Below are 27,033 nucleotides of genomic sequence, written 5' to 3'. Positions count from 1 at the left end.
TTTAGCCACGAATGCTAGTGCATGGCTCTAAGTTTTCATGCCTGTTAGACTGGAGCTTGTTGAATTTAACACTCCTTATGGCTCCTGTAAAAAGTCTGGGGTTTTGGTAATGGAGATAGCTTTGTGCTCAGTATCTCTCAACTGTAAAAACTGATCCAAATCAGAAGCATCAACAATGACAGTAAGGAAATGGTAGTTTTTGTTGTATCCGTAATTGTGCTGAACTATCTGGAAGCACTTTTAGATATAGTTTATGATTTTGTAGCCAATTTCAAGGTAAGTTCTACTGTAGAAATTTAATCAGAAACCCTGAACATTTAGCTATTACTACTGTATAACAGGATTATACCTTGCTCTTCATGGTATTTTCAGCTGCAAAGACTGAGCTTCTCTACCTAGAGGATTTTCTATGTAGTAAACTAAGAAATTTCAGATATTCCACAATAATTTCCCACATCGATAAGTACAATGCATGTTCTGATGCAGATTTCTCTGGATCTTTTACAATAAGACCCCATAACTAATGTTTCCTAATTTATTAAATATCTCTGAAAACTTGGAGCCAGTCAAAAGAAATCAAGTTGTACACAGAATTGAGAGAAATTACGCTGTAAAATCTAGCTTCATTAGAAGACACTGTAACCAAAGTGAAATGACCTGCACTCAAATAATTAATGTAACAGATCTGCAATTTTCAACTCTTCCTAGCCCAGTGTGTAGTAGCACACATAGAAAAGCCATGTTGGCCTATCAGCAGAAAATCTAGGGAAAGGATGACCTTTAGCATCCTAAGCTCTCAATATCCAGTTCTCTGGAAAAATGGGTCTCAGCTCTTCCGGTTACTCTTTTATAATCAGAAAAGTAGACTATAAGCTCAATAAATTAGTAGACAAAGATGAACTACATTGCTATATTAGGAAGTAATACATTCTTTCATGATGGTTCCAGTAGTTTTGTAGAAGGAGGCCACATCATTAAGCATTACACATCTAATGAACCTGCCTAGCTGGAACTGCTTTATTCTAGCTGGCATAGGAAAACACTGACCATATTCATCCATAACATCAAGGCCAGGTGTAGCTCATTAACACTTTTATTATTTTGTTGATAATTTTTTGCTCATGTTTTAGAAAATAAATTATTTTGTTCCAGCTGCACTCACTGTCATCCATGGAAATGAGCAGTTAAATATGCAGGCTTCTTTTTCACAGGGGTTTTTTTTTTCTTTTAGACGAACTGACCTCTGGTTGCCAGCACTACAGTATAATTTGCCTCACCAGTATTTTCACAAAACCACTCTTGAAAGATAGGTACATGCACCAAAAATGCAGTACTCTTCAGGAAAATGTACATTGGCATATCTATTGCAGTTCAAATGGAGACAGTTTCTATAAAAATGGGTCAAGAGATGGGGGGGTGATGTTAAGCAATTCATTGCAAAGTGGCTTTTCTTTTTGATGATAATAAGGGAGGATGAATTTCTTATTTTCTAGGTAAGTATTAGCAAGAACAGGAAATATAGGTACCAGTTTATCCTGACACACTTTGCATTGCCCATTCCTGCGTCATTGCCGTGACTTGCAAAATATGTCTTTTTAACAATCGGAAATAATTGTTGAATAAAATGAGCTGAAGAAATGAAGCAGAAAACAAAAAATCCAAATTAAAATACAAGGGGAATTGTTAGCTATTCTGTTTTATGCTGCTCCTTAAAAACAAATGAAATGTAGAGATACACACCTATATTTTCAACACACAAATATTTGCATTTAACACTGACAGTGGCTCAGTGTTTCTGTGTACAATCTCAATACAAATCTTCATTCAGCTCTTTTGTCTCTTGCTTGTACTTGGTGAAACTGGAGGTGGAAGAGACACGAAGATATCTACAGTAAACTAAAATTATTCCCAGTAGGTCAATATATTCTTAACTGCTCTGTCCACACTAGTGTTAAGTTATTTGTGTGATGGCAATTACATAAATTCCTGAACACATAAGATGGAGACATCTACATTTTTCAACTAATATTAAACACAACTATAAAATATTTTTCCATAAATATCTCATTATCAAAATACAATTTCTTTTAAGTTTTGTTTCTAATTAATGAATCTAAAACGATTAATGCAGATTAAAGCTATTACATAAAATATTTGCAAATGAGGAAAGCAATTTTTTACTGGTTTATATTGACAAAGGTTTACAGTTCCAAGGAATGCGTTAGTGGTCAAAGTAGCTGAAAAAATACAGTAAGAGTATATACTGTCACAATGACACACTCAACACACTTCAACTACTTACTTAAAATGATTAATAGTAATTATAGAAGTAATTTTTTCTAGCTTTTGCTTAGCCACACCATTGCCTGTCTTTTTACATATAAAGGGAATATTTTTTTACTCTAAAATCTATCATTAAAAATATAAAACTGTTAAGAAACTTATTACAGTAGCTTAAGAGATATATAAATTTAAAGTGCATTTTTAAACCTTTGCTATTGCAAGGACTGTTACCTATCCATCTGCCATGACTCCCTGAAGATCTGCAGTGTGGAGAAAAATGATAGTCAAATCAAAAGAATCCTTTGTTCCAGCATCCTGCAAAACACAGCTAGATCAAGGAACTGGAGAGCCAAATCCCAGAACCAGGACAAAGAACAGAATCATGAGTTTAAAACTTAATAGCATTAAAACCAAAATAGTCTATTGCTAATTTAGAGGTAAGAGCTAGAAATCATCTTAAGGAATGAATAAGGAACAAAGGTCCAGGTAGGCTTAAAGTGATCAGTGTTATTACAAAAGTGTTATATAGAGGTTTATACACAGCAGGATATTACTGCTGCCTATAAAACCATGAGGAGAATAAGCAAAGGAAGGAAGAGAAGTACTTAAGCTGCAAGGTAATAAGGCAATGCCTCTTAAAAATGTTGGCATGAAATAGCCAGAAGTAAGTCTAAGCCAGAAATAAGAAGGTTCATAAACACTGCAGTAGTTTAGCCCAGGAACAGCTTTCTACACAGAGGAGCATGGGGAACTTTCCAGGTGCATAAAACAGGTCAGGTTCTTTAGGAAGGGAACAGTAAGAGTAGACACCTATAGTAGTCACAGTCTGGACCTGGTGGTCAAATTGAAGCTTGTACTTTTCTCCATGGAACAGAAGCAAATGGTTAGAAAGTGGTAGGATTGAAGGAAAGCATTTTCTCTCCAGCAGAGCACCAAAAGAAGACAGGATAATGTCTCTGAAATATGCGTGTTTAATGCACAGCTTCATCTCTTGGCTTATTAAAACAAAAATAGCATGACTTGCTATTCACATAATTTTTCACTGCTGCCCACTCCCAGGTTAGAACTGGAACCCATTCTTCTTAAGCTGAAGTAACACAAGCACAGAAGACTTCCAAAATTATTTCTGTCTGCAAAACTTCATGTTTCTTTGACCTGCTCCCCCTCCCCAAGTTCTTTATTTTCTGCTGAGGCATGAAGGATACTGCAGAACATGTGCCTGAAATCTCAGAAGTGAACAGGCAGAAAGGCAACATCCACCCAAGGTACAAAAGCCATCGTAAGTTGGTGTGGCTTTGCAAGTGATATCTGAACAGTCACATTTAAAAACTGTCCTCTCAATCAGTCCCACAGGACTGAGCAGCAGTCCTAGCCTTCTTTGAGGGGAGAATAAGTCTGCTCGAATTGCTGGATGGCATAGTAAGGAACACAGTGTTGAAAAACTAACATTTTTGCTGTTAAAAACCCAGTATTTACATTTTACTGAATCATTTCTCCATAAGAATCAGATAATTTCTTTTAAGTTTCTCAAGAACTTGCACCATTAAAAATCTTGATGAAGCTTTTCTGTAATAGACTGCGTTCACCTCAACATCAAAAGCACAGGGTCCACTCACATCTTTCATGTTCCAGAAAACAAACATGCTTGAAGACTAACAACTTGGTCAGCTATCGGTGACTTCAAAGAACTCTCTTTAAATGGTCTCTCAAGTGCACAGGGATGCTAGTTAGAATAAAAAATGTTAAGAATATCAATGCTGATTACATAAAGCAAACACAGAGAGAAGCTTAAACTTCCCAGGGAAGTCTACAGCAGTTGAATGCTTTTGACATTGCTGAAACCTGTACACTGTGAAATCCAAAACCCCAAACTGTCATAGTGATTTTTGTTTATCTAACTACACTACCTTGTTTTTCTGAACTTTCAGCTAACTACCACTGCTAAAATTAGATCAAGATGCCACTGTTTTTAAAACTACTTACTAAAGCTAAACCTTGAGCTTTGTATTTGACACCTTCCACAATGACATACAACTGCAATTCATAATGTTTTAGATAATTTTCAGTGAAAGAGGAGTGCAAGGTGTTTTATTCTTTATGCCTTTCCCTAATTCTTCAAAAGCCTGGTCTTTCAATACTCCAAGCCCTGATCTCCTTTGCTCATGTTGCAGATTTTTTAAGGACTGCAGATTATGAACCAAAGATAGTTTGACCTTTCCTCCAAACCCATTAGGATTGGGGTTCTAACCCTGGCTGTTACGCACCAACTTCTCCCTTTCCTGAGAGGATTTTTTTAGGTCTGCCCTGAAATAATTTATAACCTGTTCCTGCCTTTTCTCTCCTTCCTCAACAGTTTTTAGTTATTAGTTATAACTAGGGAGCTTGTTATTCTGGTCTTCATAGTCTACTTCTGCTAACCTAGTATGGTTAGCAAGGTTTATTAACATGTAAGACAACTTTCTAAAACCATTTTATAGCCTTGTTTCTAGTTTTCTTATTTTATTTTTGTATAACCATTGATCAAGAACAAAATTCTATTGGAAAATCAACAGCTGGAACAGTTTCTACATTTTCAAATACAAAGATGCAATTAATAACTTAATAATTAGGCATGTAGGATATGCATGGTTGCACTGAAATGTTTAAAGAAGAGTATGAATACTGAAAAGAGTAAGTAACAACTTCAACATCAGCTTCAGGAATAACAAGGTATTCACAAAGTAAAGAAAAGAAACCATGTAATTTCTCATGCCTATCCATAAAACCTTTTTGTCAGAACCCACCACTTCCACATCAGAGACTCTGGCAAAAGCAATTAAGCATGCATTCAGCTCTGTACAATGGATTGACCCAAGTTTTGCATCACAGATATAAATGCATCTCTTTTCTGTCATTATGCTTTAACAGCTTAATGACCTCTAAGCAAAAACATCAGTTTCTTTTCTTTCATGTATGTTGTTCTGTTTCTATTTTGGTATCTTTGTATGCTTCTCCCAGTACATCTCCAACCCACGTTTACTGCTTTCTCTTGCTCCTCTATTTGCACGTTTCCCCACCCTCCCCCCAGGATGCATTTGTAGCAGCTGGGTTCTCTCCTACACAGGTCATCTCTCCTCATACTGTGAAACAGCAGCTACACAGACATAAATGAGGGTACATTGAGAGAAAAAAGCTCTTAAAAAAATCCCAAACACCTCCACCACAAACAAACAGACTCTGATGCCTTTAATTTGATGAAATGTACCTTCACAGATGTACATAAACCGACACTAAAAAGCAGTGCTATTAGTTTTCATCTTTAAAATTTTAAAATATTTGTTATTTTTTAAATATTTCATATTTTAAAAGTATATTAATGCATACTTGCAAGATTTTAATCCAGTTAAAAATCTTTCACCATAATAGTGCTTATACAATGATTTTTCAATATCTAAGACTTAGACATTATTCCAGAACATTGTAGAAACAAAACATATAAATGTGATCTTAAAAAGTCTTTCCTCGTTAAGCACAGCATTTCCACAGTCTGACCCTTTTCGAAAACCTTGACTATTTTTTGTCTATTACAGAAAAATACATGTTATCTAGTACTTCACATTCTTTAGACAGTAGCTAAGTATTTAGGAAGTATAAATAAGCAGAGTTTAAAGCATTTCCATCTGCTTCTCTCATTGTTAAAGATAAAGAAAATGGCATCAAAGAGTACCAAAGGTGCAAACACTCTGAATTCTTGTATTCATTTTTGCAATGGAGAGATAATTTAAGAAATGTTTTTCTAACAGCAGTCATTTCATATGTGCAAAGTTTAAGCTATTTCCTTATAATTCAGCATGTCATTTGGAAGAAGTACGGTCATGACCGTTTCTGCTCACAGGTCACCCAAACTTTGGAAACACAGATCTCCTACCATATAACCTTGCTGTACATCTGCTCTACATACATCCACCTAGATTATTTTCCTTTCCTCTTTTTAATTTTTTTGGCAACCTTACAAATCTGACCACTTTTTAAACTGCAGTTTCCCCACGACACTTTAACAAATCTTGCTTTCTTGATAGGAATTTTCATTTCAACATCAAATTTTGAATTCTTACCACGGTCTGTAAGTTCAGACATGCAGAGTTCACTCGTCTCATTTCCACTTGGTTCATCATGTCCTACAGACACGCAGTCGCATGTAATGACTGGCTGAGAATGAATGACGTGTTTTGAAGTCTGCTCATCAGATTCCTTAGTCCAGTGATGAAGCAGCATGGAGAAACAGGTACCGTTAGAGCTTTCAGCAGGATCTCAATACAATGGTTGCTCTGATCTACACAATTGCTGGGACTTACATTGGGCAAATACTAAAATAAAATCCTAACATTCAGCCATAAGCAGAGAGAGATTTAACATATTTTTTTTCTCCATACATTTTTCTCCCATTTCTAATGGGAAATAGAAAACAGAATGCATGCAAAAGAAATGGTAGAAGACAAAGCACATGAAACCTCATTATTTCTGTGATGCTTTCATTGACTATTTCCAAATGCACATGGTTCTCTCTACAATTAGATGTGGTGCTAGAATGGAACAAGTCCATCTTCTGTTGCAGATAGCTTAAAAGCAAAGGACAACAACTTACACTGGGGAGTCATTCCAAGGATTCATTCCTACTCAAAAGCCAGTTGAAGTGTTAGTATTCTCAACCAAATGAAAAGAATACATAGCCATGCCAAATTAGTGCTAAAAGGATTACAATTCTAAACATCTTGAAAATTAACGTATTTTGAACTTTGATGCCACATAGTCAGTAAAAACATTTCAGAGAGCAGATTTAGATTTAAGGGTGACTTAAAGAAATTTGTGCAATGAATAGAGAGCCCATTGAACCATATCTGAATAACTGAATGCACTTTCCCTCCCTCCAGATTCACAGGTTCAGCTAAGCAGTCCATACTTTGATGTGCTTTCCAATTATTAGTCTCAGAACAGGACTGTGCCTCTAGTGCTAAAGAAAGCATGTGGGAAACAGAAAAGTGTTGTACACTGGATGCACATAAATGAGGCCTCCAAAACAACAGCCTATACTTACACACAGGACCTTGACGTTCAGCTGCTGAAAATTACGGGACCTGAAATCTTGCATTCTTTTGACATTTTCTTGATATTTTTCTTCTGCCAGCTGTCTGTAAATACAGAATGCTTGTGCTTAGGATGTGATAGCAGGGTGTGCACAAAAGGATCTTGTAAAAGCAGATTCCATAATGAAATTCCCATGTAGTCAAACATTCATGGCATGTACTAAAGGTTAGCTTTCATGCACTCGAAGAGATTTCAGATCTTATTTCCAAACACCATTATATTTTACTTTCACAACTTGCATAATACAATTAAGAATTAATAAATTACTAGTCCCAGTCTTTTTTATTTCTTCCAAAGGTCTTAAATACTTTGAGCTTTATTCCACTATGTAGTGCAGGGACCCTTCAGCTGTAGAGGGGAAGGCAACATTTGTGTGCTTTGAACATTTCATCTGCAGGAGTTGGTAGCTGCGGTTTTCTGTATGGAACTACTTAAGACAGGTGCTACATTAAGCACTAAAAGCTACATTAAGCATTGAGTTTTTCCAGTTTTTCCAGTTTCTATTACTATATTCCCTTCCCATCCAGCTCTAGGTTTGCACTGCTGAAAGCAGATCTCCAGTCTGAGAAGGTATCATTTTTGCATTGTTTCAAATATTTTCAGTCAGATCAGCTGACAATAATCTAAAGCTCCATGTAGATCCATTTTAAAGATTCATGACTGACAGGGTTTGAATATTAATGTTGCCTTTATATTACAAAACAAATACATTTAATTTTGTTGCTGGGAGGAAAAAAATCCCAATGAAAATCTCAATAGAAAACATCAAAATGCAAGAAAGTAAAGAAAATTAAAAGCAAACTAGAACTATCCTGCAATTAGTTATTACTTCCTAATCTCCATTCATTTTAACAAAGTGAGACAGACATCCTATTTATAAATTTCACATTGGTACAAGAATTGGCCTACCATATTACTGAAAACACCATGCAGAAGAGGTGTTAAATTTAATATTTTTTATACAGTGGTTTCAATTCAAGGAGGTTTTTTTCTAAAATGAGAATAAATGTATGCGCCAAATGCAATGGTTTCAGTCAGACACAAATGGTCTTCAGACATATTTTCCAAAAGGACATGAAGGCCTTTAGTTCTTTGTTTCTAGATTTTGGGCATGGGGGTCACAAGCTAGCTCAAGTATTGCTAGGATGGGATTTTACAGAACACATTTGCTCAACTGCAACTACTATTATTTGCAGGTATATGTACCGCAGAGTTTCTGAGGCCATAAATTCCAACTTCAGCACACAATATTTTTCTGTACTAGGGCATCTCTGTCTTACCAAATTGCTGACATGCTTTGGCACAACAGGGTTAAGATGCCAATTCTAATGATCAAAAAGAATGATTCCCTCTATTACCCTCTATAAATACCGAATAAATATTTGTTAACTTACATTGCACTTTGCAAAATGCTTTAGAAGAAAACATTAAAAATTAATTAAAATTAATGTGGTGCTCTTCCAATTTTCATTTATACCAAATAAATCACTGAATATTTTTAACTGGGAAAATACAAAATGTGTCATCAAAACAATATATTCTGGTTTAAAAAAAAAAACAAACAAAAACTAATCAACATGCATAGACACATACCCTTCCAGCTGTTTCTCATATTCCATCAGAAACAATACATAACGTCCTCCAAAACCTTTTATTATGCCTTACTCATTAATGAAAAAACAGAAATCATAAAGCCTTTATGGCACGTCCATTACCCCCACGTGATCCTTTGATAGGACTATCCTCTGAGATATTAACTTCTATTGGAAAACCTCTGCTGCCAAAACAATTGACAAAAGCTGGATTGTAACTAAATGTCCAACTCCTGAGACCGTTCAATTCTTAAAATAACAAGTCAGTAAAAAAAGCCTCCTATTGTAACACATCTGAAAATCTCTCATATACTTATTTAACCAGAAACACAGTGCTCTAAGTATCAGTTTTGGGCTAATGCTCTGACTTTTTTCTTACATAAATATTTACTATGATTTTTTGTCATCCAAAATCCCCATTCACTTTGAGTAACTGAAGATCCTTTCTATTTTTATTTCTACCTTGACAATTCTAACTCTCTCATTAGACTGTTGGATGGGGAAAATTGCATGGTTAGGGCACAACTTACTTCAACTTCTTTGCTTTCTCATCTGCAGCATTTAACTTTCTCAGCCGCATTCGTTCCCATGGTGTCATTTTCTGTACTTCAGACAGTTCCTGCAGAGTTTGCAAATGAACTTTCCTCTGCCTGAAATGAAACATGTGCAAACCCATCTTCATATAAAAAGATAAATATTCAGTATTTTGATTTGATATTGAAACACAGTGACATTTCAGAGGGAATAATTAGAAAATCACTGGGAGTATAACAGACTAAATAGACTTTAGTTTGGACAGCAATTACTCTTTTAAATTGAAATATTTAAACTTGGATTTGTGAAGAATGTGAATCATTTCAGGGGAGGATGGAAAAGGTAAAGTCATCTCCTTAGAAAAATAAATGTTGAAGCACAGTGAAATATTTACCCTGTCAGGCTTCATTATTGGGTATATTCAAAGTACAAAGGCAGTCTCTAAGTGAGAGCCACAGAAAAAAGCAATATTGCTTGTACATTTTACATCGATTGTTACAAGCTGTCTAGAATAAAAGAGAATATTAATGAGTCTTTAATGACAGATATAATTATCATGTTGTCCTCTTGAATTTCTGGTCCTAATCAATAATAACAATTCACTGGTGAAACGGTCTCCATAGACCATCTCTGAAAGCTGAGCATGAATTATTGACTTACGTATTTCAGTTGTATTTATCAACAAAGGAGAGCAATATTAGCCCTTTACCTGAAAAAGGATACTAACCTCAGATTTTTATCTCACATCCTACAGCAATTACAAAAATTCAACCATTGTTTGAAATGCCTTGGCAGTCATGTTTCACGTACATCAATATATATTTGCCATGTATTTATGATAACAAGTATTAATTTCAAATTACTATTTTTGCCCTTACGAGATAAATTCACTTCCGATAATCTAAGAGCCAGGTTTGTAATCATACAAATTGTAACACTCCTTCCGGACTATCATTTTGAAATCAGGATTTTAATAAATGAGCAGAGAAGGTTTCATCATGCTTTTCAAATAGTGCAAAGATATGAATATTAGTTTGAAATATGAAATATTAAGGACATAGACAAGAAGAGTTCAATTATTCATAAGAATGGAACTAACTTTCAAGTATGAATAATGTAGACATATTTCTTGTCCTCTGTAAAAAACTCTAATTTAAATTATAAGAATCTCCTGGGTAAAAAGACCCATTTTTTTCATTCAAGTCAAAGCTGAACTTGTACAGCTTTATGCTTACTTAAATATTTAAAATTTATGACTTGCATGGGATATGAATAAAGTAAGCCATCAGAGGCATTTACTAGAAGAAACCAGACTCAACCATACATGGCTAAAAAAATTCCTGGTGAGAAAAAAGCAATATTTTATTACTTTTTTAAAATTTTAAATATAAAGTAGCAATGGTTGAGGAGGACACCATTACAAGAAACTGTTTGTACAACATTGAGATCAGAGTATTGATTCATTACAGTAAATGTGGAGAATTCACTATGTTTAAATTTTTCTCCTCCTCTTTTCAACTCTCTATCATTTTTACCCAGGTATTTTTAGTTCATTTTACCTGCCTCTTTAGATCTGGAAATTGCAGAAATTATTTGGCATTTTGCTTACCAGTAGCAATACAGACAGCTAGTGTTCTCATAAGTACAATGAAAGTCATGATAAGATTATGATTTTTTCCATATTTCAAATACTTGGGCAAAACTAATCACACTGTAGCACATGAGAGGCTAATTTATAGGGAAGTTTCTCCTAGGATTTTTTTTTCTCAAATTAATGTCTTGAATTTTAAAACCTCCAGGTAAATTTCCATTCTCAAACAAAAGCAGTTGTCATTCATTGTTTCACAATTTATGGGAACTCTGGACCTCTGCATGGCAGCAGCTGACTTTCTGTTTCCTTTTAATGAAAGTATAAAACCAGAAAGTAGTTAGAATTTGCTTTTCATCTTAGAGACTAGATACTTGCTTTTGAACAAGTATAGTTACAGATTCTGGGATATACATGAATGTCCTCCCCATATGCTAGCTAGGTCAATAAATGATGGAAGGTGATGAGATTCCATATATTCAAAATAGTGACCATGCATCAGGTATAGAATTTAGTATATATCACAGACAATAGAAATTGTTTTTATCAGTCTGCTTTAGAAGCATGGGGGTATTTGAAGTCTGAGTATATACTTGGCAGGTAACAACGCTGCTTCCTCAAAGCAGCTGCAATCTTTTTGGTGCATATAGAAAATTTGAAATCTTGCACCCACAAGATAAAGGCATGGATTAAAAGTTCCTTGAAGATTCTCATACTCTATGTTTCCGCAAGCATTAAATACTCAATATAACCTAGATACTATTGGAGTAATATTTGGGCAAGATTTCAGTGCCACAAAATTATTTATGGTATATCTCTGAGGAATTTCTCTGTACTTAACTATATTTAATTTGGAAAGGCAGGAGTCTTCTCAAAGCTAATTGAAACAACTTGAATATATTGAATATATATTGTTGGATTTTACATCAGTGCTTGCAAAGTTCAACAACCTATCTATACCAAAAGTAGCTATTCACACCAAAATGGAGAGCTTTGGTCTCATAAAAAGACAGAGACTTATCTGTCAACAAGAGACAGCAAGGACAGAAGTGACAGGGCAGAAACCCAAACCACAATTTGTAGAGACGAGAGCCTACAGATACACTACCAGTAGTTATACTGGGTAAAATGATGTACAGAAGATTTTGCTATGTGAATCCAACTGTCTGTACTCTGCTTTCTCCCTGCCACTGATAGTAAACAACACTTTATTTGGAAAAGCTGAAGACGGTCACCTCTTCTGAAGGGATGACTGCAAGCAGCAGAACTGGCAGCATCTGCAAAGTGACCACAGTTGCAAAACTGTGGGTCCTGTCCAAGAGCGGAGGTCACAAAAAATCAAAGGGGAAAGGCCTATTGCCTCAAAAGCACTGCTAATCCTGGACTGGAGTGTGGGTTTCTTTATTGCTGTTACCTAATAATTCAAAAGAAATTTCAGATATCTGTTACAGACTTGGAAGTTAGTCAGAGGAAACAAGAAGCAAGGACATCCATTGCTTCCTCACAGGATTACAAACTCCTGGTTTTGAGCATGCTAGCTTCTAACTGAGCAAAACCTGTACAGAAAACTCAGGGATTGGAAGCAAAGGGGAGAGCCAGCTGCCAATGAAACTGCAGAGCTAATTTACAAGGGCAAAATTAAATTGCCCATACCGACATTTGCTTTAAACATTGCAGCATGATAATTTAATGCAATTAAATAATTTAATATATATTCAGTGCTTAAGAGAGAGATCATGTGCAAAGACACCACCGATGTTAGGGCCAAGAAGTATCATGAACCTTAATTTCTCACTATAGTTACAAGACAAATATAACAGTATCCTACAAATGTATTAGATTAAAATTAGTTTAAGTTTATATGCTTTTTAGCTTGGTGTCATTTAGGAAACACAGCTTTCACATTCAATTATTAGTAGGTACAGAAACAGCAGCACTATAAACGATCCTGACATAACTAAAATGACAACTTAAGCCTTGAAAATTTAAAGACAAAGGTCATAATTTACATACCAATTTGTACTAAATTAATATAAGCATATACTACACATGCATCCACAATTCACACAGTCATATAATAAAAATATTTGATCCACAAATTATGTGTCTCACTAACAAGGTTTCTCTTCTGTATTTCTGGGGAATGGGTCCCTCTGGATATAAAGCACTATAAGATTAACAGAAGTGTTAATTATATTACTTGGCAACACTGTAATTTCATATACTGCTGCCCATAAAACTGGTAAAAATACTTACACAGCATCAAAAATGGGAGCAGTTTCTTTCTGCCAGTTAAGTGCCTTGTCTTTCACAGTCATGTTTGTGAACTTGTACTGTATTTTCTGCAAGGAAATAAAATAGAAGGGGTATCAACAGTTGATGCTAAAGTTATTCAGACTCTTCAGCTATGACCCAATGCAGTCCTAATGTAAAACCTGACTAAGCAGTTTCCTTCCCCACCTTCTTATAAAGCCAAATAATATATACCCTGAAGCAGGGGCCAAAAGAGCAAGATGCATTGGTTTTCATTAAAATTATTACTAACCAGAACAGTTTAGAGACATATATATCCAGGCCCAAATGATCTGCACTTGTTACACATAAATGTCTGTTTTCCTTGTTGCTCACAACATTTAAGAGGAGATAAATTCAGCATATCAAGTGACAAGGGCTTCATTTCTCACTGCCTCGCTCCCTCAGTCATATTTGTAATACATCTCTGAAAGTCCCCTGGATTAATGTTCCAATGAGCTGTTATCTAATTATTTTTTCTCAACATGTTTTCCTTGTTTCCATTCTGTTTTTGCAAAATGCATACTCAAATGGTAAGTGTACAGCTATCAGTTTTCCTTACATACCTTTAATTGTTCATCAATATAAGGAGTTTTTAGGATCTCAGCTGCTGCTGGTCTCAATGAAGGATTCTTATTTAACATGCTGGAACATTAAAAAACAAAATTAATAATTAAGAGATTTTCCAAACTAACTGAAAAACCCACTAAACAAGAAAATAACATACCTGCTTAGCAGAGCATTCAGTTTGCTTGGATATCTATCAGGAAGAGAAGGTGTATCACCTTCCACAATTTTTATCACAACAGACAAAAAATTCTGTCCAGTAAATGCATGGTTCATACAGCACATCTCATACAAAATGCATCCCAGAGACCTTGAAAAATAAAGAAATAGGAATAGCATAAGCAATATTTTTGAAAGTAGTATGCATACTGACATTACAGTAAGTAAAATCTCAATTGTATGCCCTTTTCTCCAGGGAAGGATATTTCATTTTCATAGTATCCTTTTAATCTAAGATATTTTTATTCAAGTCACAAATTGATACATTTATAAACAGGATGAATCAACATTCTATTTCCACAGATTCTGTAAATAAATACACACACACACACACATATATATATATGTATGTATGTAAAAATAAAGTAAAACCCCATGAGATGAACTACATTAAGCAGTTACTCATTAAAGAGTAAAGTAAAGAATACAAATTTTTAATTAGTGACTGACTGAGAAAACAGTTTAGTAGTGTTTGGACATAGGTTTGGTTAAATTGGTTTTGCAGACTAATTTCTGACAACAGACTGAAGCTAAAATTCAAGTTCAAATTAAATAATGCCAGTTTGAAATAACAGAAGTGTCTTCTGGTGTGATTTCACTCATTTGGCCACATACTCAAAACAGATTATGAAATCAGTTTGTACTCAAAGAAATAAGAAACTTTAGGTGAGAGCATCATATCGCAACATCTAAAACTAAATTTCCTCAAAATTTTATTTGGAGAAGACAAGAAGAAATCTGAACACGTAGGTCTGGAAACCTAGCCAAGAACCAGTGTCAGTTTTAAATTGTTAAAAACCAGGAAAAATGATTGCAAACAATTTTAAAAGGCCTTTTGCTTTTGCATCACCCTATTCACCAGTCCTAATGGCAATCATAAAAAATCACCAAGTTCAACATTTTAAAATAAACACTCTCATAATAATTTATATAATGACTATTTATAATAGTTTGCACTTCAACCAGGTTCTGTCTGACAAGTGTATTTTAAAAAACAGTGGTGTTGATTTGTCCAGGCTTTGAAGGATGCACAGTGTTACCTCCAGTTTGCACTCAGGAGAGCCGAGACACCAATGACTGACTTGAGTAAGGTCATAGAAAATGCTGGTGAGAGCCAGACAGAGTTGAAGACCAACTTAAATATCTTAATGTAGTATTTGACTGTGGTATTTATAATTTACAGAAGTAGTAAGAAAATAAAGCATAGTAATAATAATTAGAAGTATGTGTGGGTGAATGGTTTTCAAGAAAAGGATATAAACATTATCTTTGAAAGCAAGCAATGAATAAAGTTTCAATTATTCATTCTGTTTAAAGGAGAAGAATTGTTTTGGTCCACCTAGTAATAAAAGAACAAGAGCAAATAATTTTAAAGTTGAAACACAGGATCTACATACGGTGCAAATAAGGGAGAGAGAATAAGGATGCTCCACTCACTGGTACTTTTCAAGCAGTATGTGAAAACAATTAGCAGTGAATTTATGCTAGGGACTGTCTAAAGACCAGCTAATGAGGTACACAAACAATTGCTTAGTTTTTTAAAGATTTAACTGTCAAACAGCTTTCAAACTTCCAAAACTAGTAAACAGTAACACACAGATCATGATCTATATTTATGATGCATGTTCAAACTCTGAAACAAAATAATTACTATATGAGAAAATACTGAAAAAGAACAACAAAAAAACCCTATGCACATAGCATCTAAAACCATCAAATAAATATGGAAATAAGCCAGAGAAAAGAAAAAAACCAAAGGAAAATCCCAACCTGACAGACTGTACTATAACTTCTTTCTGCAGAGTCAATCTGTTTTGGAGGCTGCTTGGTTCTGGCAGCTAAAAATTGCTTAATGAGCCATTAAGAACACTGGATTTGTCGCATCAGGGAAGCTGATTTATTCGTCTAGTTTAGTACTCTGACTACACCTGAGACTTTGGAGAAGGATGAAAAGAATGCCCAGCGCATTCTGCTGCAGCCAGGACCATGAACAGGCTACCCAGGGAAAACCCCATCTGTCCCATAAAGACAAATAAAGGAAAAAAAAAAAAAGAGAAAAGAATAAAGTTTTTACTGCAGGACACGAAACTTTGAAATTAAATAAGTATCTCCTAAGCTGAGAAATGCTGCCCTGGGTCCCAGAGCAAGGTTATTTCTTCTCAGGACAGCTGCTGAGCTGCAATTGCACCAAGCTTTTGCCTCAAAACTCAGTTGTGTTTCTACATTTCTGGTCTAAGCACCTTGTAAGGAGCAAGAGAAAATTTCTTCCCTATTCCCATAACCAATCTGCACATGATCCAGACATATAATTTAATTACTTTTATAATCTCAGCCCACATAATTGCCAATGTTATAAAATTCTAAAATAGTCATTAAACTATCCAGCCAACACATTTGGTTTGACGACTCCCTATATTCATAAACACGTTTGACAAAGTTCCTAAATAGCACATAACTTTAGCAAAATTGTTGTATGACTAGTTCACACTGCAGCTGCTTATGCTCAATTACACCATAAAATGGATCATCTGGACAGGCTTCAGTGTGTTCTGTACAATCTTGACTGACAGACCTGTATCTTTTCCTTCTCAGGAGAAACCACCCTGAGGTTTTTGGTGCTAAATGTTTCCATAAGCATTCTTGTCCTTTTAACATCTTCTGATCTTTTTTGCAAAAAATGTTATAGTTTTTCCAAGGCTGTAAGATCCAAGTTAGCTTTTAAATTCAACTCCAAAAGCCAATAATGTAAATGTAAATACCTTTGTGGCTTATATCTCTCAGTCTGATCATAGCAGAAAGTCTTCAGAATTTGTTGGCTTCAGAGGAATATGAGGAATATGTTTCTGAATTTAATTTCTTCATATTCACTCATCAGCCCTTAAATGAGAACCCCATGCTGGCTATCTTCCCCAGCCCCATCACCTCAGCCTCAACATTGCTCCTGCCTGAACACTGTCAGTAGAGTGGCTGGAAAATAGAAGGTGGACACAAATTCTATCACCACGTACAGAAGGAAGCTGTCATGAAGCATGATGAACATAATGCTCTTAGTCCTATGAGTTAGTTTTTGGTAGTCCTCTGAGGAGCAGGGAATTGGACTCAGTGATCCTTATGGGCTCCATCCAACCTGAGATAACGTATGATTCTATGTACTCATATACCATCACAGCTATCTCAGCCACTGTCTTCACTGGTTTACTGCTATTTTTTGTAACTAAAATTTGGCAGCAAAAAAAAAAAAAAGGCCATTTTTTGATTGTTAATATTAAAGAAAAAGACAAACTGGGGGAAAAGCACAGACAAGCAAGCACAATAAAATCAAAGTCACAAGATCTGTGATGTAGGTAGCCCAATTTACGTACAATGGATTTACATGTGATTGTGAATGATTGTGACATTACTTTGGAAAAAAAGGAAAAAAGTATTTGCTTTTCAGTAAGTATTTCTGTTATAATTTTTGCCTCTGAGACAATTTCTAATGTACAATATGCACAAATCCGCTGAAAAGTTCCTGGATGAAGTTTACCTTATATGCTCATATCTTTAAAAAGAAGAGAGAAACGTTACTGCTGGTAACTGTTTGCTTCAGTTTGCTTGGCAGATGAATGCAGTGCCATAGTACTGGTGCCATGGGAATTCCTGCCAACCCCCAACACCAGTGCCAGTCCCTTATTGCAGTCCATAAGACCAGGAAGGGACACCAGGACACCAGCACAGCAGTGCCTCTGGGTCACACTGTGCTGGTGTACCAGTGAGTCCAATTACCACTTGCACATACACACATCACTGACTGATCCCCGACCTGTCCTTGGGTCAGTCACTGTCTCAGCTCAGGTGCCGGCACTGCTTTGGCTCTTAGGGAGAAGCACTGATGGGTAGAGGGGTTGGTGAACTGCTGAATGGAGACCAGCTCCCTGAGGAAGCTCCTCACACGGAAAGGAGAAACCCCAAACTGTGTTATCTACAAAGGCTTTCACTTACAGCCTGGCCAGTCCAGGCTTAGGGATGCTGAGGAAAACATGTGAGACAATTTTAATTTGCCTCATGTGAATTTAGATTTGACATAAAGCATGGAATAGCAAAGAACTCCAGCCCTGAAATTTTAACTGATGACAAGCAAAAATGCTGCAGCTTCTCTGAGCCTAACTGCAGAACTTCCATATGTAAAAACTGTAAAACATGAAGCTTTTTCCCATCTATTGAGCTTGGGTTATAAAGGACAACACTTCTTGCACCAGCTGCTGTACTATGAATATTGAAACCAGTTTTGAAGAGCCATTTGCAGAACATTTCAGTGAATCTGAAAAGCACAATGTGTCTTTAGAGCACATCTTTAATGCAGCATAAATCAAGGTCTTTCCAATGAACAATGATTAATTGGAGTGAACAGTGAGACAACCATGATAACATAGTGAGATAGCACTGTCTTTTGCAGAAGATATTTTACATTATCTTACATTTAACATGGAACCTTTGTAATTCTGAATTTTTGTGTGTAATATTTTGAGTCCTGCTAGAGATCAGATTGACAAGGCTGAAGAGAGAACATCACTTCAGGTAAATGTAAAAGACTGGGGCAACTCCTTGGCATTCCTCGGGGGTCTGTATCCACTACTGTTTAGCACCACTGTCAGCAACATGGACAGAAGGATTGAGTGTATCCTCAGCAAGTTTGACAACAACAAGTTTTGTGGTATCATCAACATGCTGGAGGTAAGGGATGCCATCCAGAGGGACCATGATGGACTTGAGAGGTGGGCCCATGCCAACCTTATGGAGTACAACAAGGCAAATTTCAAGATCCTGCACCTAGGTCACAAATACAGACTGGCCAGAGAAAGAGAGCAGTCCTGAAGAGAAGGACTTGGAGGATGTTGGTTGATGAGAAGCTCAACATGTCCCATCAACGTGTGCTTGCAGCCCAGAAAGCCAATCATGTCCTGGGTTGCATCAAAAGAAGCATGGGCAGCAGGGTGAGGGAGGCGATTCTTCCCTCTTGTGAGACCTCACACAGAGTACTGCATCCAGCTCTGGGCCCTCAAGATGAGAAGGATGCAGACCGATTGGTGCAAGTCCAGAGTAGGACCATGAAGATGACCAGAGGGATGGAGCACCTCTCCTATGAAGACAGGCTGAGAGAGTTGCAGTTGTTCAGCCTGGAGAAGAGAAGGCTCCAGGGAGACCTCAGAGCAGCCTCTCAGTACCTAAGGGGGCCAGCAAGAAAGCCAGAGAGAGACTTTTTACAAGGGCTTGTAGTGATAGGACAAGGAGGAATGGATTCAAACTGAGAGTTCAAGGCCAAGTTGGATGGGGCTTCCACCTCATCTAGTGGAAGGTGTCCCTGTCCATGGCAGGGGGGTTGGAAGTAGGTGGTCTTTAAGGTCTCTTCCAACCCAAACCATTCTATGAGTATATGATTCTCCGTGAGCAATTGAACTTGCTGCACAGTGGCCCAAGGACTCAATCTCATCTGGAGCCTCCAGGGTGTGTTCCTTGTATACTCGGGGATCTCTTGTCTTTTGGGCCCTGTTAAATGGGGAAAATGAAAAAAAAAAATCAAATAGAATCATTATTAAAAAATTAAAAGAAGAAATGATGAGAACATCAATCAATAAAATGAGTCCTGATGAAAAGAGAGTTTCCTGGCTTCAGAAAAAGAAGGTGTTTGTAGGTTGGAGAACTAGTGAGTCAGGAAACACTTTGCCCTTAATGCCACTACAGTGAGGGCCAAGAAGCTCCTATTGAAGGCAGTTCCACTCTCAGGTAAGTGCTCTTGGTCATGCTTTGGAAAGATTACAAAATGCATAAAGTAGAGCAGAAAGCTAGGAGCTACTGAGTTTGGGGTGAGGTTTTTTTTTTCCTATGTTTTTGTAAATTCTGAAATTTATAAAAATCATTTATAAAAATATTGGAACAAACTCTGCTTGCATTTACTCTGTACAATTCAATTACTTACATGGATTGAAGCTAGTAACCACAAATAGAACTTAAACATGTATTTTACATTCCATTTCAACTGCAATAAAAGCAATTATTCCTTACACTAAAAGAGCACAAAAGGCAGGCTTCCCTGTCTATTGACTTGTTTTGACATCTTTTGAAATCTTCTCTCAATATATTTTTACTGACGACACATATTAACTGATATTTGTTTTGATACACATGAACTAGAGAGAATCTGACATCAAATCCATAGCAGTCAGCTACAGAGACCATGAGATGAGATTCATGACACATTCGTTGACTGGATTGAACGTGTTAACTGTGAAAAATGGTTGCCATCATCTGAAAGTGTAGATGATTGCTTTCCACTTTCAGAATTATATCCTGCAGTCACAAGTTTATTTTGAAAAGGCAGAACTGAGCTGAAACTAGAGTAAATTATCAAGTAAAAAACACTGTATTTCAGTGGCCAAATGTTTTACAAAGAGTTTTCATGATTTGAAATATTTATAAAAAAATTACCCTTGTGATATGCACACCTACAGAAAAAAAACCCCAAACAACTAAAACACCTCACAAAAAAAGCAAAGACCCTCACATATAAAAATACTGTGACAGAATAAAAAAAACCCAATAGCTTTAACTATAATCTTAAAACATGAGACGTTTTAGGACACCCATATAAACAAACCAGACATTTTCCCATTCCAAAAAAACCCATTTTTCATCTTGGCTTGTAAGAGTGCCTGCACACCTAAAAGTTTCCTAAAGCCTTTAATCATCACTTCAGAAGTCCTGATCTCAAGAATTTTCATGCCAACTAAGTGCAGAACTGACATTTTTCTTTCTACTTTTGAACCTTTCTTAAAACAGAGTGCCTTTTTGCTTCCATTCTAACACTACAGTTATTCTCATTTTCAACTTCCACTTGCAAGTACTTTCTTCCTTTTAAAATTTGCCAATATTTTTCAATTCAGTTCCTAAGAAGATCCTTCTGCTATCCTCTCAGCCAGGAGTCACTCTTTGCTCATCCACTTAGAAGTTTCACAGAAAGTTGCTTCTTTCAATTCATCTATCTCAATACGAGAAAAAAAGAGATTTCCCCCTTCCTAGCAAAACCTGAACTTTGCCTACAATCATCCTGTACCATGTCCGAGACCAGACCTGAAAACATACTATTCTTTAAAGTTCCAGATAACCCAGAATAATAGCAAACTACATGCTTCTTAACATAAAGGGCAAGGCTTCAGATTGGCAACATATGATTCAAATCTCCTGAACTAGTTTTAATGGAGAAGTAGAAGCACCCTACTGAGAAAGTCTTAAAAAAAAAAAAAAAGAGTAATTCCTGAATAACACCAAATGCTGACCTAGAAAATAAATACCTAATGAAACTAAATTAGCTGACTACTCACCAAATATCAGATTTTGTGTTATATCCCTGGTGCTTCAGTACTTCTGGACTCATGTAGTATGGTGTCCCAGTAAATGTGGTTGCCAGATCACATGAACCCATCAAAAGACAAGAAACTCCAAAGTCTCCTAAAAATATAAGCAACACCAATAACTTATTAATATAAATCTATATCATATAAACATTTTTGGTTTATTGTTAGACATGACTGTACATCCAAAAAAACCTGTCAGTATTTAAAATAATGGAAAAACTGATCTTCTGTAATTCTTCAAAATAAAAACACCACAAAAGCATAACATCACAGAACTATGTGGGTTTAAAGAGGTCTCACAAAGGCCATCTAATTCAAACCCCTGGCTGCAATTAAGTTTCATGAGGCTGCTCAGGTCCAGGTCCAGCCAAGCTTAAAGTACCTTCAAGGCTAGAGATTTCACTGCCTCTCCTGTGTCTGACTGTCAAATAAATGTTTGACCACAAATCAAAATGCTATTTCAGACATGATTTTCTTTAAATCTCCTTATTGACAAAACATCTGCTAGACTGTTCTATCATACCAAAATATATCTTTAAAAAGTATGGAAATCTCACCAATTTTAAGAAGATTATCTTTCAAAAATATATTCTTCGCTTTCAAATCTCTGTGAAGTATCCGTCTGGAATATAAAAGGAAATTCAACCTCATCCAACTGGAAGCATTCACAGTCATGTATTAAGTATTTCTAGTATTTAACTTTTTCAAAAGGCTAGCCCACCACTGTTACAGGCTAATTCTGCAAGTGACAACGCACAGACGATGGCATTAAGGAGCTTCATATAAACACAGAGGTGCATTCACAGGTACCCACATGCAGGATGAGAGCCTAAGCAGCCAGGATAATAAAAATGTACCTGGGGATCCCAGCTTAAGAATACAGATACAGACTTAGCATGAGCTGCAGAGGAAGGGACAAAGGCAAGTCTTCCTATCTGAATCGTCTTAAAAGCATTACATCTTATTTTCTGCCAGGGGAATGAGATGTCTCACAAGAGAATAAGTGATGAGAAAAACAGCAATAAGAGATTCTCAAAGGTCAGGGAACTCTCCTTTGCAGAAAAAGTATTATTTGAAAGACAAATATGTATATAGACTAGGCTAGTTCAATTTTTACAGTAATAGTGTGGAAGACAAAAGAACTTTAAAAAGACAGAGATTAAAAGGAAAAGAACAATTAGCTTTTACAGACTTATTTTTCCATCAAAGCCTGAAACAACATCATAAGCCACACAGCATTTAAGGATATACAGCATCCTCTCAATTTCTAGAAATCTTACATGTGCGACAGTAATTCTGCAACCTCTTAGGAAAACGGAACATCTCTACAAAACATGTTCTCAACTAATTCTTGTCAATAATGCTTCCAAAAGTATTGTTCCCTATAACTTCAACTAAATTAGAATTCATCCGCTTTTAAAATGACTGCTAACACAGCAGATTAATTATCAGATCTGCTCAGAAGAGATTAGAATGGCATTTGATACATACTGTATTTGCTAATACAAATACAGTAGTCATTCAGCCATTTAGATCATGTAAAGGAAGCAACTGATGTCTTGAGATGTGGGCAGGAAAAGCAAATATATTAATCCATTTTAATTTTTCCTGAGCAATCCTCAAAGATTATCTCAAATTTGACTGAACTATTAAAGTCTTATGCATTGACATAATGAAATTATTTCCAAAATAGTTTCTACATTAAGAATAGAAAATATGCATTCTGCAGCACAATTTCAATACACAATTAAGTTAACAACTCATTTGAAAATAATTTTTGCAAGAAGAGAAAAAAATAGTAAATTCAACCTACTCAGTTCACAAATGAAAAAAAAAACCATGAAAAATAATACTAGAAGACATTGCAGCATGTACATAGACTGGGCATGAAAAAGAAATATTTCTATTTTTATGGGTCAAAGAAAAGAGTTCTTTATGCTTCCTACAGCAATTTTTTCTACAATTTTTTTCTTTCAATTTCGTGTCCTGAAAGAAATGCCTGTAGAGGAAGGTTTGCACACTGGGAAAAATTAAAGTTTTATTCAGTGTGCCTCCACTGATGTTTATAAATTATTGTTTAAAAATAATTTGTTTTCTGTTTGACAGCTTTCTTGAGCAATATACATGTACTCATCATACATTACATCAGTAAGGAAATTAAATTAAGATGGTATTTATTATTCTTTTATAAGTATATATATACACACACATGCACAGTTTTACAGAAATCTTGCTGTGTTAGTTTAGATTCATAAAGTCTTTCTTTACAATTTATCACACAGAGCCTTTGAAAGAACTTCTCTTTCATATGTGTTCTTGCATACTGTTGTTGAGCATTGGTAGGGTTTAACCTTTTTTATTATTACTACTTTGTATAAATATAACCATGGAATTTTTGAACCTAAACATTTCCTGAATATCTATTATTTTAATAACAGGTATCTTTAAATATAAAAACTATCCACAAAGCTTTTGGTAGCATATTGTTTGAAAAGGAGATGAAAAGAAGATGCTTGGGTCACATTAGCTTGAATTAAAATGTAATGTTGATATAATCTTGCGATGAAAATTATTATGATGAAAATTATTATTATGATGAACCTTATTTGCATTACCAATAATTATAAGATGCTTTCACATATAAATACGACAAAGAAATATATGGGCTGAGTCTTTGGAGCTTTGCATGATGATGTCTCTCAATGCAAGCCAACCTGTTCTGCCATGATGTATCAGAAGAAAAACAAGTTACAAGATGAAGCCTTACCTGAAACAACTACTTTAATTCTAGTAAGAAAAAATTATTGAGCCTGCACTGTAAATCCTTCTTAAGAAAGAGTGTGACTTCTTTATTGCAGCAAAAGACAGACCTATAAAGGTAACATGAATTAACTGGGCTCCAGTAAAACTTGACAGACAGTGAAGTAGCCATCGACTGATTGTTTTGGTTAGAAATTGACACTTAGGGACAGTTTCTAAATTGGGCTGTAAATATATCTATGTTCCATAGAGTACCTGCTTGCTGTCTCTTAGTCATAAAGAAACAGGACAAAGCACTGAGCAGTGGGCAGCATCCTTGAATAAAGCTTTGTCTGCAACATAACCACCAACAAGTGAATCTGATGGAAGCTGATGTAGTTTACTACTGTGAAATATTCGGCAATTAATTTCTCTTTCCTCTATCTGAAGAACTATGAAGAGAAATAAGAGGTTCTGGGTAAGTTTAAATCCTGTACTATCTGCTGTTTACATAAACGGTAACCTTTTAAAAATTTCTGTGTTCATAAATTCTTCATAAAGATTAGCAAAGCCATGGATAACATAACAGTCAGATTTATTCAAAGTGAGGTTAAATTAATCAATGGCCTCATTGCCTGATTGCTGTGGGATTAATTTTGTGCACTTGACATGTGATGCACTACACATATGCCAGAGAGACCACGTGATGGTTTCATGCTGTCTCCATTTAGGTAAGACCACTGAACTATGTTGCCTCTCCCTTACTTCTCTTTCTCTCTCTGGTTATATTAAATACAGATGAAGACTGAATCTTTTTAATTCTAGATAAGTCAGCTTTCAGGTTGCAAATTAAAAAATCTTTGCAATAATGTAAAACAGCCAGTAGATAGCACAATGTCCACAAGATATTTACGTCATTTTTTGGAATTCATGAAGTGTAAGTAAAAGACAGGAATGCCTAACCTGTATAATCTTTTGTTATCACAGAAAAAGGAAAAAAAAAACTGAGGCAGTCAAAAAGTCCTGGTTTAAAGTAAGTTTCCAGCATAAGAGTTTTCAGAAAGTATGGGCGTTCATCTAAAGCTGTGCAAGAAGGACAACCAAATGAATAGTCTATGTTTAAAACCAGAAATAACAATTTTTGCTGCTCTGAAATAAAAGCACCCATCCACAGCAGCTGGGTTTGCTAAGGAATGGCATGAGGAAGTCCCAACCCAGAGGTTACAAACCCTTCAAGCTTCTAGTTCTAGGGAAAAGTTTTCTTTGCATTAGGACATAATTCAAACATATATTACAGCTTTTTTCTATATCAGTAGAGAAGAAATCATGTATGACTCCCCTATACAGAAACAGGGCTGTTATTATGTTTTAGTATTTCAAATTGATTTCTGTAAGTAGTTCTAAATTCTTTTAAGCCTTTCCAATTTAAGCTATTGTTTGGCTCTAAACTAATAAGAAAAAAAATCTAAATTTTTAATATGCATACTCAAATAACAGATTATACAAACAAATACATATAAATAAAACTAAAACTGTGAAGTCATTTGTAAGTGTCTGGAGAGGTACTATTAAATAGCTATGATTCAAATGGAGAAAATTAAATGCTGTTTAGAAAATCAAATTGCTGCTTCCACTGGAGAATTAACCTACTTTTCAATAAACCAAATAATTTAATATACATATTTACTGAAGAAAGTTTATTTCTAAGATTTTATTTGGTTTTGAAGGTTTTTTTGAGAACAAGTAGAAGATGAGTAATATAAAAAGAAGAGCAGACAAAAGGGACATATGTGAAAATGAGATAAAAGAGGCATGAAGAAATACAGAAAACAAAAGACAAAAAGAATAACCCATACAATAGAATTGTTTAGTTGGAAAGGACCTACAATGGTCACCTAGTCCAAGTGCAATGTTATTATTATTCTGCATTAGTCTGCACAACGCATCTTCTAAACACTTATATTAAAGGAAGGATTTCATCAAAATTGGACTTTACAAAGTACCAAAACTTTTAATGATAAAGTGTTAAATTGGAGTTCGAGAAAGAGAATAAAATCCCCACACTGATAGTTTAGTTAAATCGTCGAGTTTTTTATTTCCATTTTGCCCTGTCCTTTCAGCCTGTGGTGAATGCTGGAGAGCACAGCATTGCAAGAGAGCTCTCTTCACTGTGCTCCTATCACTGCGGTCTGTTGGGAAGCACTTCATGTACAAGCCCTGGATAAACTGACGTGTAGGAACACAAGTGCTCTTGCATCCTGGACAGCAATTCATTCTGCCCTTTTCCCTCTACAGTCTGACTCTGTAGGTGCAAAAACTCATTAGGTATCCATCAGTTTAGATCAAACATGTTCCACACGCTTAACTTCAGTTCAACTCAGAAATGGGTGGTCTTGATGACACGTGGCTTCTCTCCTACCTATTGCCCTGTTGCAACTCAAGTTCAGGCAAGCAAGTTTTGCCCAAGCCCTGAAAAGGTGACAGCACTGGACGATGTAGAAAGGGGATCAGACAGGGCTCACACATATGTCCAGTACACTGGCAAAAGGGAACTGCTTAGATCACTGAAGTCAGCCTGCCTAAATCACATTGCAGGCAAGAACTGCACTCATGGATATGATCTAGGAAGGTATTCACTTATATACACTAGTCCTACTCAAACCATGTGTGATCTCCACATATCACTGTCTGGATCACCTGCAGA

The 27,033-nt window shown here is 35.7% G+C and overlaps 1 protein-coding gene across 3 annotated transcripts in view; it reads right to left on the bottom strand.

Annotated features, from left to right (window-relative positions):
- NEK11 (NIMA related kinase 11) overlaps window positions 1-27,033 on the bottom strand; it is an 85,453-nt gene that overhangs the window by 35,699 nt on the left and 22,721 nt on the right. For all 3 annotated transcript variants that reach the window (XM_027659405.1, XM_027659406.1, XM_027659407.1), the window contains 8 exons: window positions 22,148-22,212; window positions 21,558-21,684; window positions 14,141-14,290; window positions 13,980-14,058; window positions 13,378-13,463; window positions 9,530-9,649; window positions 7,358-7,451; window positions 6,378-6,513 (listed from right to left, as the gene is read on the bottom strand). In XM_027659405.1, the coding sequence (XP_027515206.1) occupies window positions 6,378-6,513; window positions 7,358-7,451; window positions 9,530-9,649; window positions 13,378-13,463; window positions 13,980-14,058; window positions 14,141-14,290; window positions 21,558-21,684; window positions 22,148-22,212 (857 nt within the window). The remainder of the gene's footprint in view (window positions 1-6,377; window positions 6,514-7,357; window positions 7,452-9,529; window positions 9,650-13,377; window positions 13,464-13,979; window positions 14,059-14,140; window positions 14,291-21,557; window positions 21,685-22,147; window positions 22,213-27,033) is intronic.

Source organism: Corapipo altera, unplaced genomic scaffold (genome assembly GCF_003945725.1).
Source record: "Corapipo altera isolate COAL_440 unplaced genomic scaffold, ASM394572v1 44b, whole genome shotgun sequence".
Classification (NCBI taxonomy): domain Eukaryota; kingdom Metazoa; phylum Chordata; class Aves; order Passeriformes; family Pipridae; genus Corapipo; species Corapipo altera.
The sequence above is the reverse complement of the archived record's forward strand: the minus strand, read 5'-3'. Positions and strand labels throughout refer to the sequence as shown.